The 12,755-nt window shown below is 36.3% G+C and overlaps 1 protein-coding gene across 1 annotated transcript in view; it reads left to right on the top strand.

The window, feature by feature from the left end:
- The first annotated feature begins 576 nt into the window (after positions 1 to 576).
- The window catches only part of BSN (bassoon presynaptic cytomatrix protein), a 194,674-nt gene continuing 182,495 nt past the window's right edge, over positions 577 to 12,755 (top strand). The window contains exon 1 of the mRNA XM_058167840.1: positions 577 to 972. Within this exon, the coding sequence (XP_058023823.1) occupies positions 577 to 972 (396 nt within the window). The remainder of the gene's footprint in view (positions 973 to 12,755) is intronic.

The raw sequence follows: 12,755 nt of genomic DNA, 5'->3' as shown, positions 1-12,755 counted from the left end.
CATCTTGTTAATTTATTTTTAAATTGATCTTACATTTTTAAAGTGACCTTTTTTTAAAAAAAAGAAAAGAAAAACAAACTTGGGAAGCTGATTTTTAAAACGCAATTTTAAAATGTAATGTTATAGTTGGATTGTCTCCCCTTGCTTCAGTCATTTTGTAGCCTAGAATCAGCAGAGACTGACTGTGCTGTGACATGAAATGGTCCTGCAAATGATCAGATAACCTTTTCCAGTAATGGGAACTTGCTTAGGTTAATAGAGGATGCCTGATTTCTGTTGGTTCTCAGTTTACATATAATCTCCCTCTTTTTGAGGCTGTAGGCTGCAGAAAAAGGAACAGGTTTGAGCCAGTCTGACATTAAATATGCTCTAGGTGTGGTGAGCTATAACTGCTTCTTAGAAGAACTCCTATTATCGGGTGTATTAAAAATAAATAAGACAATGCAATCCTTGTGTTTGAACATCTGTTGGCAGTAATTAACCGCAACTCTTCAAACTACTTAGATTGGTTCCCCCCCCCCGTCTTTTCTGTGGGAGTTTGTGTAGTTATCACCATTTTATTCAATATGCCTTTTAATGTGTTTCAGCACACCAAGAAGACCAGAACAATCAGACTCCTCCTTTGGACAGAGAACACCTTCCCCATCCCTGACAAAAGCTGTTCCAGGCAGTGAAGTCCCAAGAGAGAAACGGAGCCAGGGGCAGGCTCCCCAACACACCGATGGGCCCAGGAGGACTCTCCAAGTGGGTGGAGGACGCTCACCATCTGTTTCCCCAGAGCGAGGCAGCACGCCTACCTCACCTTATTCGGTCCCACAAATTGCCCCCCTTCCCAGTAGCACGCTCTGCCCTATATGCAAGACAACAGATCTCACCTCCTCTCCTAACCAGCCAAACTTCAATACCTGCACACAGTGTCACAACAAGGTCTGCAACCAATGTGGATTCAACCCCAACCCTCATCTGACCGAGGTAATGGCTCCTTATGTGTCTATGGACAGCAGTGACACTGTAAACAAGCTTATTCAGTGTTTTAGCTCTGCTAAATTGTTTGCCTAGTTTATTAAGGACCTTGCATACAGTGTCAGAGCAAGTTAAGGCCTACGTAACAAGACAGAATGCTTTCTATCTACTTTATTAGAAAATGTACTAAATACACACACACTCATCACAAAAGCACACAATATGTCTATCAAAAGGTGAGAATAAGATGACAGAGAAAAAGAAGTGTTTTATCTGCTGGCCGAGTAGATCAAGGAGAGTAGGAAATTCCCAAGGATCGTTTGTAGGAGGTGAATCTCAGTGCCTTTCCAATACAATGTTTCCATCTGTTATACTGTATATATATCATAGAATCTGTGCTGATTCTCACAATAAGTGTTTATTATTGTACTTTGTTCAGACTTCATACGTTTTATTCTTAGCGGATGTTTTCAATGACCTTTCTCAAGAAACGAAAGCAACAATTGTCCTGATTTATTAGTACCACCAGTCCAATCGTAATAGCTGTTTTCTATTGCTTGTTTTGTTAACAGCTGTAGCTGATTTGCATTCTTCAGTTCTTTTAAGTATCTTTTCCTTTTGTCCTTTTGGTTAGATAATATGTACCAAAACATGAAATGAAAGGACACATAATGAACAGAAATAAACAGAATAAAGAATAAAGATATTCTATATGCAATATAGATACGGTAGTCCTGGACTTACGACCACAATTGATCCCAAAATTTCCATTGCTAAGCAAGACACTTGTTAAGTGAGTTTTGCCCATTTTACAACTTTACTTGTCACAGCCATAGTTGTTAAGTGAATCACTGTAGTTATTAAGTTAGTAACACAGTTGCTAAGTGATTCTGGCTTCTTCATTGACTTTGCTTGCCAGAAGGTCACAAAAGGTGATCCCATGACTCTGGGACCGTGATGGCGAACCTATAGCATGTGTTCCCAAAATGGCACGCGGAGCCATGTTGCCTGGCACGCGCAGCGTCACCCGTTCCTCTTCCGGGTGACGCATGTGCGCACAATGATCAGCTGGCCTTTTTACATGTGGCAGTGCTGGAAACTGGAAGACCTGGTCTTTCATTTTCCTGCATAAGCATGTGCACCAACCAGCTGATCGTTGCACGCACATGCATGCCGGAAACCCAGAAGAGTAGCTGGCTGAAACCGGACGTTCAGTAGCTGAAACCGGACGTTCATTTTCAGGCATGCGCATGCACCCTCGGCAGCTCCTCTTTCAGGTTTCAGCCCAGATGCGCGCTCGCTCCCTTTTTGGCACTCAGTACCAAAAAGGTTCCCCATCACTGCTCTAGGACAATGCAACTATCATAAATACATGCCAATTGCCAAGCAGCCAAATTTTGATCATGTGACCGTGGGGATGCTGCAACAGTCATAAGTGTGAAAAATGGCCATAAGTCACCTTTTTTCAGTGCTGTTGTAACTTCAAACGGTCACTAAATGAATGGTCCATGATTGTATTATCTTTATCACATTTGTTTGGTATACTTTATAATTGGTCAGATGATGAGGAATAAAACCTTAAAACTTGCAATGCACTTTCTGAAATTATGTAACCTACCAAGCATAGTTTGTTGTTGCTGAAATCAGAATAAAATTAAGATCTGAGTAAAATAAGATATAATTTATGGTAATATGGCTGAATAAAAATAGACATTATGGTTCATTGTGTAGTTGCAAGGCGGTTGATCTGAGTGATGAATAAGATCTCAAATTTCGTAATGATGTTAGAAAGGTATTTTTAGTGGGCTAATGCAAATGACCTTTCACCAGAAAATAAATCATTATATTATTTATTAACACCAAATGATGTGCAGATTTTTTTTATAGGTAGCCCTTTTGCTCAAAGAACACCACACTTTCCTAGTGTTCCGTCTGCAATCTATGGCACTTTAAAATGCTAAGATTTGTTTTTTTTAAAAATCTCTTAAAATATTTTATGTGCCTCCTATTCAGAGGCACTTTGATATCTATTAACCTATTAATATCTTCAATGAAAAAGACCCATTACTTTCTGTTGGATGTCAATTTGCAAAGGGTTGAACTCCCATAGCAACTACCCATTCTAAATGAAAAATAAATGTAGGTTCTATAATCATAATCAAATTAGGCAATATGTGAAAATGCTTAATTACCTTTATTGCATCTGTTGTTAATAGCAACCACTGCGACAGGAGAAGCAATTAGGAGTGGAACTGTAGAATAAAGGAATGGGCAGTAGCATACTTGGCCCTTCCTTGATCATAGCCCCAGGAAATATCACTGCTCCAATTTAATGCCAATATCATTTTTTTTCATGATAAAAGAGCAAATTTTATTAGAAATGTGGCATTCAGCTAAGGATTAAAATCTTTCTTTGGTTGTCACAGTCTCAGCCTTGATTGCCCTAAGGTGATTATTAAACAGTAACAATAAATGTCTGAACTGCTATTATGCAAATCTCAGGTTCTATATAGATTTAACATCATGGAAAGCCTACACATCCAACTATTAAGTGACTGTGGATCTCCCAAGGACAATGCAGTGGGATGAACATGGTTGTCATTTGAAAGATACTGACGGGAGCAGTATATTGTGCCACCATGTTGTGTTCTTCACTATGAACACATAGTGTATCTATTTATCAGGGATCTAGTAAGAAAACATTTTGGCTAGGGGAATTGTAATTCAACCTATCTGAAGCTTACCAGACTGGGAAGTGCTGCCTTAGTTCTACAAAATTATATATAATAGTAGGTTAATTGAGCCACCCTGAAACAATGAAACGTGTTGGAGTACATTATCTTTCATCTAGCAGTCTTTAATTTGTAATTAAAATGGGATGAATTACTTTATGTAACATTTACTTTATGTTCTTGTTCAGGTCAAAATTATTTATATGCAAATGAATGAATGAATGAATGAATATTTTAATTTGTATACTGCCCTTCTCCCGGAGGACTCATAATAAAGATGCAACCCCCTAACCACAATTACAATTCAACTTCCATTTATTTCAATGTTGCAATATCTATAGCAGCTCTGCTTGAATGATGCCCTGTTGTGTTAAATGCATATTTGCCTTAATGTTTAGGGAAATATATTTTCCACTGAATTCCATTTAGAGAATGAAAACAGAATTTCTTGAATATTATTGAAGAGCATTAAAAGGTTGAGAATAAAAAGTTCTAAGTTCAAATTGTATCAATATATTTTGACTGTGAATTACAGAAAACCGTAACAGTTGCTTAATATCTACTTTCTATCTTCAATCTTTATGAAGATATAAATAAAGATATAAATAATACAAAATAAATAATTATATGATGACTCATTATCATGTTATTTTAAAGAATAGTGATCAAGCACCCTGTGAATTTCTTTACTTTTAATATAATATCTTATTTGTAAAATTTGTGTAAAATGGCCACATAGATGGGGGCCATGAGAAATAAATATGAAAAGTGCCAGAAATAGTTTCCCTAAATAAGAAAACTTTATCTCTGTTATCTATGAGAATAAGGAGCCTAAATTTTTGTAAGACAATCTTGTATGACAGATTCTGAATTGGGAATTTGGATTCTGCTTCCTCAGCTGTTTGACTAAAAATTCTTTCCAAACTTGATTCATTACACTTTTAAATGGCTTATGTCCAAAATATAAGTTGGCAAACATTTATTCATTTAAGAAAATAATATAAGTTTATTTAAAGAGTTCCACCAATGCCAGTTTTAAGTGCTCTTTTAGCCAAATAATTCTTAGATGCATGAGAATAATGATGTTTGAGAACATCGTGCAAGACTTTGAGTATTCTTGACTACCTGCAATGCTGGTAATATTTATTCATAACATACTGTACATATAGACATTTTGGTCTAGTAGCTAAGGCACCAGGCTAGAAATAAGGGCAGTCTGAGTTCTACTCCTGCCTTAGATATGAAAATTGGCTGGATCAGTGGTGGGTTGCCCCCGGTTCGCACCAGTTCTATAGAAGCTTTAGTAAAACTGGCGGGAGGCTTCACCCACTGACCCGAATGTCATCAAAAGTGATCTGCGCATCGCACAGGCACGATGTGAACCAGCAGTAAAGGTAAGTAGAACCCACCCCTGGGCTGGATTACTTTGGGCCAGTCACTCTCAACCCAATCTATCTCACAGAATTGTTGTTTGGGGGGAAATGGGAGGAGGAAAAATTACTGTGCAAGTTCACTGCCTTGAGTTATTTATAAAAAATAAATAAATTCAGGTGGGAAATCTAAATAAATAAATTTAAATAAGTAAAATTCAGAGCAGGCTTCGAAGTCTTTATTCCACCCAAATTAATTTATATTGCACAAAAGGAAACATGTATTTGTTCAATTGCTCTGTGTTTGAATAGTAATGAATTAGATTACCATTCATTCTGAACCTATGTTGAATATACTTTTGAAAGTTTTATGGCATCGTTTTTAACCATGCCACCTTTATTCTTTCTGATTTAAGAAGTAAACGGATGACTCTGTCTGTCTACTTAAAGGGAATAATTGCCATTATCCTGCTTAGTGAGTGACAGCTCAATCTGAGATATAATCACAGGACAGAACAAAAAGGAAAGAGGTTCAGTATATAATACCAAATTTGAAAGAGAACATTACTTCATTTATTTAAATGTATATAATAAAACCAAATATAATGAAAGATACATGGAAGAAAACTAAAGAAGCAAAAATATAATGAGAATAGAATGATTAAAATAGTGAGAGTACAGGTCCTATGTGGAAACTATTTGAAGATAGAAAATGGGTAAAGGGGGCTAAACAAGGAGTCCTTAGCAAAATGTATGGGATTGAAAATAAAAGTGATGAAACTGAAATGAGAGAATACCGGAAGGAAAGTTTGAGAAATGTGCATAGAAACAGAAGAGTGGAATAGAAATGAATATTGTACATGTTAAGTGTCCAAGAAGAATAATGATGAAAAACAAATCATATGTTGAATATTGAAAAATAATATGGTTTCAGTGTAGATGGTGTAATCCAATTGGATTACTGTAATATGTTCTGCATGCAGCTGCCCTTGAAGAGTGTCTGGAAGTTTCAACGGGTGCAAAATGCAGCAATAGATGTGGTGTGAACAATTATGTGTGCTTCTAGAGCAGCATATATTATGCTTCTGGTCTGTGAGCTCCATCTGTTGCCACTCTGCTTCCCGGTCCAATTCAAGGTGCTGGTTTTGAACTTTAAAGCCCTTCATCCCTCATCCAAAATCAGATCTGTCAAGAGAGACATGCTGCAGGTATCAGCATTCCAAGTAATGCACCCACTGAAAGCAGAACTCCGAGGCAGGTAGATTCCTCAAAGAACAAATTTATTGGATGCACCATATTGGCACAACTGGTGAAAACTGACTCTGAAAGTTCCCGCGGTTTTCACTTAATTAAAAAAGTGAAAGTTTTCCCCTTCCCCCAAGTCATTAGTCACATTGTCCAATCGAGATGCTGGCCCACTGCTTGGTTACTTCACTCCTCCTCCTCTCTCAGCCACCTGTTGGAATGACCTTGGTCCCCACAGGAAAACTTTTTGTTTTGACTGCAAAGCCCCAGTTAATTATTCCCCCTTCCCTGTCCCCTCTTCTTCTTTGTGGCAACCCTGAAGCTACAAAGATGGCCTCAACCAGGTTCGCTTCAGGGTTGACAGCAGGTCTCATCGCTCAGGAAACTACACTTGGCAGACTTGAGAAGGCAGGCCTTTCCTATCATGGCAACCTACCTTATGGAATATTTCCCCACCACCTGAAGTGAGGTCAGCTCCATCCCTCCTTATTTTCCAGAAGTTTCTCAAGGCCCTTTGTCATCAGACCTGGGATCTCAGCGACTAGTGAAATCTTGAGATGGTTCCATTGCTGATTGAATGAACACTCTTGTTAAAAAAAGAATTGAATAATATGGCTGTGTTTGACTTTTAAGCTTTTTATTTTATTTTTGCTGCATGCTGCCCAGAGTCAGTTTTTGTGAGAATATGAATTTGATAAATAAAGGGAGAAATATACAAATATAAATATAGAGTACATTGGCTCTATGACCTATTTAATTTATGTAAGAATATTGTGTCTGAGTATGAACATTGGAAGAATGCCATGATTGTTCCCTATACAAAGGAGAAAATAGCAAGAATTCAAAAACTACAGGGAGATCAGAGCATTAAGTATTCTGAGAAGGAGTTTTGCAGAATTCTTATGGGAAGCTCATATGAGGTAGTGCAGACCAGATTTTTAGCTCTTCAGCAGGTTATTGAGAAATTTATGACAGTGAGAAAAAAAAATTAGTTATATTTATTTAGAGAAATCATACGATAAAGGGATAAGCTTGAATTTTTGCATAAATATGGAGTTGAAAGTGAACACAATAAGAGTAGTTTATGAAGGAAATAAAGCATGCATGAGAATAAATAAAATGCTTAACAAATGGTTCAATACTGAGAAGGAGTAATATGAACATGTGTGATGTACTTTAGGCTGTTTAATGTATTTATGAATTAATGTATAAGAAATGCTCTGGGTGGTGATAATAGTCAGTGGATTAGGGACAGGAACGAACATTTTTTTATACAGATAATGCCACACTGTTAGCTGAGAATATGAATGATTTACAATGCAACTGCGACTATAGAATTGAGTTAATGTATCGGAGACAAAGATAGTTGTGTTTAAATTCAGAAGACTATTAGAAGTAGATGAATTTATGTTCTTTGGTAGAATATTTAATAAAGGCAGGAAATGAATGGGGAAAAATTATGATGTGGTAGTGCTGGTAATACATAATCTGGCGTGAGGAATGAATATTTGTCAAAATAACTAAAATGGATATTTATAAGAATATGACACTACCTCCTTTGTTATATGAAGTGAGAGTTTGGTGTGCCAGGGAAATGGAAATAAGTTGAAACATTGGAAATGTGGTAACACTAACTATACAATCTTGGCAATTTGTTTGCCCACTTACTGGTTTCTAAATATACAGTATGTGGAGGGTATACAAAAATAAATCAGCCATATTAAAAATATGTTGACATAATTTAGTCAGAGACAATAAGGATTAAATTGAAAGCAAACGTATGAAGAAAAGAATGGTTGAGAGTCCATGAAAGTTTTAGTTGGATGAGAATTTTCAAAAACAAAGCCAATCCATCAAAACAAGGATCATTTGCAAGGCAGAAAGAAATGGAGCCCTAAACTAAATGTAAGTTACATTTTATTATCTCATACATTTATTCCTAAGAATATGAAATAATACCTAATTTCTTACTTCTTTTCTGCTTTTTATATAGGGTTGGTTTTTCTTTTGGGGATGTGAAGGTGTGTGTGTGTGTTTGTATGTATGTATGAGAGATAAAATAAATACATATATTAAAGTAGATCAGATTAAACAAGAACAGTAAATCCACATCCTATCTATATCAACCCAGTAGGAGAAACAAAATGTTATATAAAGTGTAACTCTTAACTGCATAATACTTTCCAATAATTGGAATTTATTTATTGTTATAAATAGTCTGCAACCCACATTTCTTTAAATGTTGTGAGCATCCCAAAGACTAGAAAGTAAATATGAAACACATATGTGTGCACATGTGCACGCGCGCACACACACACACACACACACACACACACACATTGTAGAGTATAGTTGATGTCAGTTCTGAGCATTTTTCTTTGTACTCCAATGCACTCAAAAATATACGACTGATTGCTGGGAATAGTATGAAATATGAAACAGACAACTGGAGGGAAATTCAGAGAAATAGCTCTTAAAGATAATTAAAGGTAAATCTGTAAGGTACTGTATTTTTCGCACTATAAGACGCACTTTCCACACACACACCCCCAAAAAAGTGGGTGGAAATATCTTATAGAGCGAATGGCGGTAGCGATTGGTGGCAATTAGTGGCAGCAATCTCCACCACCTAGAACAGCTGATCGGCAGTATTTCAGGAGGCAAATCCAATTGCCAATCAGCTGCTCAGCAGCAAAGGCTTCAGTGCTCCCTGGCGGTGGCAGCAGCTCAGCTCAGTTGACTGTTGATGGGCGCAACGGAGCGGAGCCCTGCTGAGTCACATACTGGGGCTGCGATAATGTGCTGAAGCTGACCAAGCTGTTTGCTGTTTGCAAGGATGCAAGGATGTCAGCCAGATGAATACTGGATGGATGCTGGGAGGCAGAGGAATTTTTTTTCTTGTTTTCCTCCTCTAAAGTTAATGTGCGTCTTATGGTCCGGTGCATCTTATAGTGTGAAAACTACGGTACGTGAGTGCGAAGAATTAGGCAATTCCCATGCAAACTTTCACTAGCTTTCCTTTTTTTCCCCTTTTCTTTTTCCTATTCTTTTCTTTCCTCTCCTTTTCTTTTCTTTCTCAGGAAGCTTCAAGATAGTGTGGTGATGAAGCACCATTTTTTGCTTCTCTTTATAGTGCAGAAAGACACATTGAGGTGTTCTGCATTTTAGACAGATTATATCAATGTTTGTTAACATCTCTGAAACTCTTCCTAACCCTGTTGCTTCATCTCTTATTCTCATTCTTTGAATTCCAGAGACCAATATTATCACGTTGACAGTTCTGATTTCTGACGATCTTCAACGTGAGAAATAAATCCGCATCTGGCTTTCTTTTTATAGCAGATCCATTTTTTGCCACTCAGCCATATTACCTAGCTTTTGTCTGAACTAAATATACCACTTTTACAATCCTTTCTCATTTGGGATTTATTTATTTTTTGGCTGACAGTTAAATTTTGGCATTTTTAAAGAAGAGCAGCAAGCAAATCATACTTTATAGGATATTGTAGTTCTCAGCCGAATTTCTGTGATTCATTATAATTATGCATTATACTATTCAGAACTTTAAAATTGAAATTAACAAGCTATCATCATTATATAATGAGCATTGATTCAAAAATTGTTCATAACCTCCAATGTTCCTTTTGTGCAAACAGATCGAATCATTTCCCCACTCCCCCCCCCATTTTGCTGGTATATGGATTTGGGGGAAATGACAAAAATACTGTTACAGCAAAGCAGAAAGATGAGATAAGTGCTAATGGAAAAGTGTTGGATATATTATTCCCAAAGAATGAAGCAATTAGCTTTACTGACAGTCCTTTTATGATTGTGCCATCCACACATTTTTGCCTGTGATACTGGAAACGAACAAGACTACTGTAAGCTGAAGTTCTGAGACATTTTAAGAAACATGATAAATAATATGGTTTGTTCAGATTGAACCATTTCCCTTTTCTTACCCCAAAAAAGGAGGCTTGTGGATTTTATTGTGGGAGAGTGAACATGGGGGTGAAAAGTAATTAAAGCAGCAGGTAGCAAGGGGAACAACTTTGGCTGTATTAAAAACAGCATGTTTTCAACTCTGCCAATTGCTGTTTTGCCAAGGACAGCATAGAGAGCATTGCACAAGAACATACAAATGCTCCAAGGTCTCAAGCTTGTGATTTTAGCTGACCATTGAAGCATGCACTTGTGATATTAGCCTTTAAAATTATCTCAGTTGTTTCTAATTAAATAGAGAATTTAATATTTGCATCAACAAAGCTCTAATGTCAGCTACAAGGACCTGAGAACTGAAATCCATAGATGGATTCAGGTGACACGCAGCCACAGGCAGCTCCTTTAATGATAATTGTATGGAATCCAATGACTCCATTTACTGAAACTCTACTCTCCACCAAATGTCTGCTAAGAGATTGCTAAAAATGCTGGGGCCATATGCATTGCTAGATTTCCAAATAAATGCTGAAATTTGATTCGATCCTACATTGCTGCAGAAAATAACTTTACATATTTAATACTTTTTAAATTAAAAGTTTAGTCTTAGTTTTATTTGCTCAGAAATAAAAGGGTTTAAGTGCGTTCATGTAATCAGCACTATTCCTGAATCCTCATAAAGTCCTTTTTTTTCCTCCATCATGAAAAGGTTTTGAATTTCTTTGATTTTTGCAAACACTTTTATCATTTGTAACTCCAAGAATTTATTCAAAACTTTTCTTTCCTGTGGGGAGGGAGGGAAACTACATCAGATCTGAATTTCAAATTGAACAGAAATTTCCAAGGGTGTAATAATCACCAAAGAAGTAATATTCTTCAATTGGTTTCTCAATTGTATTTCTATTTTGACTGTCATCTCCATCTTATAGTCCAAAATTTCTTTATATTTCTGTGTCAAGCAATATTTGTTTATCCTCTTTATCTTGCTGGTCTTCTCTTTGACTCTCTTTGAAATCTTTCATTTCTTGTTTAAAACCTATTGCAAATATTATATCGATATAACCAAATATTGTTGCATTGGTGTTGTAACTAGTTTCTGACTCCATTCCTAAAAAAATATATCCTGAAGTGTCTCAAATGTTATAACATTGCATATTGCAGATTTCGCACAAGCAGACTTATGCCTACTTTTTCCTTCCTTCTTTCTTTTTATTCCCCTCTATATTTCGTTTCTAAAATTACAAAGTTTCTAAAACTTTTAGGGCCGGTTTAGCTCTGCCTGGTAAGGCCTGTTATTAAGAACACAAAGCCTGCAATTACTGCAGGTTCGAGCCCGGCCCAAGGTTGACTCAGCCTTCCATCCTTTATAAGGTAGGTAAAATGAGGACCCAGATTGTTGGGGGGGCAATAAGTTGACTTTGTAAATATATACAAATAGAATGAGACTATTGCCCTATACATTGTAAGCCGCCCTGAGTCTTCGGAGAAGGGCGGGGTATAAATGTAAACAAAAAAAAAATAAATTACAAAGCAAAGCTCTGTTGCTTGCTTATTTTCCAATAGACTAAATAATTTAAATTCCCGCAAAACTGCTTCATTGAATGTTTTGTTAAAGTATAATTACTGAATATTCCGCCCCCTCAAAATTATCTTTTAATCTCATCTTTCTATAGAAGAATTAAAAAAAAATAGAGCCAAAATCTTTAATGTAAATTGTTGATAAATTTATATATAGTTCTATTTAAAGTAGAGTTTTTAAACCTGCTGAGAAAGCAGCATCATGTTATATGGAATAGACACTTTTTGGATTTAAAAAAAAACACCATTGACACAATTGCTAACTCTAATAATCTTAAAATCATGGACTAAGAAAATATTCTTCTTTTCTAGGAAGCTTTTTTTAGATTATGATGAACTGCAATTCTCATCATTCCCAACCAATTTATAAATAACTTTATTTTGGTCTCAGAGCAGCAACATAATTCCCAGTGTATAAATGCATGAAGTATAGACACAGAGTATATAACTTACTTTCAGATAACAGGAAAATCCATAATAATCTTTTGTGAGGATTTATTGCAGGCACAGAGAAACTAGCTACCTTACTACTAATACAAAGCTACTTATCGGATAAAAAGTAAGAAACATACAAATCATTTAAATATCCAGGGAAGGCAGCAAAAAAGATAAAATGAAGTCCATGCACATATAACTATAAACAGATAGGATAAGGTATAAAAATATGTAAATGGCTGTACAGTCAGAAGGGCAGAACTTTTTATTTATTTATTTGAATTTATATCCCGCCCTTCTCCGAAGACTCAGGGCGGCTTACACAGTGTTAAACAATAGTCTTCATCCAATTGTATATTATATACAAAGTCAACTTTTATTGCCCCCAACAATCTGGGTCCTCATTTTACCTACCTTATAAAGGATGGAAGGCTGAGTCAACCTTGGGCCTGGTGGGGACTTGAACTTGCAGTAATTGCAAGCAGCTGTGTTA

The sequence above is a fragment of the Ahaetulla prasina genome, chromosome 2, assembly GCF_028640845.1.
Source record: "Ahaetulla prasina isolate Xishuangbanna chromosome 2, ASM2864084v1, whole genome shotgun sequence".
NCBI lineage: Eukaryota > Metazoa > Chordata > Lepidosauria > Squamata > Colubridae > Ahaetulla > Ahaetulla prasina.
Note: the sequence above shows the minus strand (reverse complement) of the source record. Positions and strands in the feature narration are given on the sequence as shown.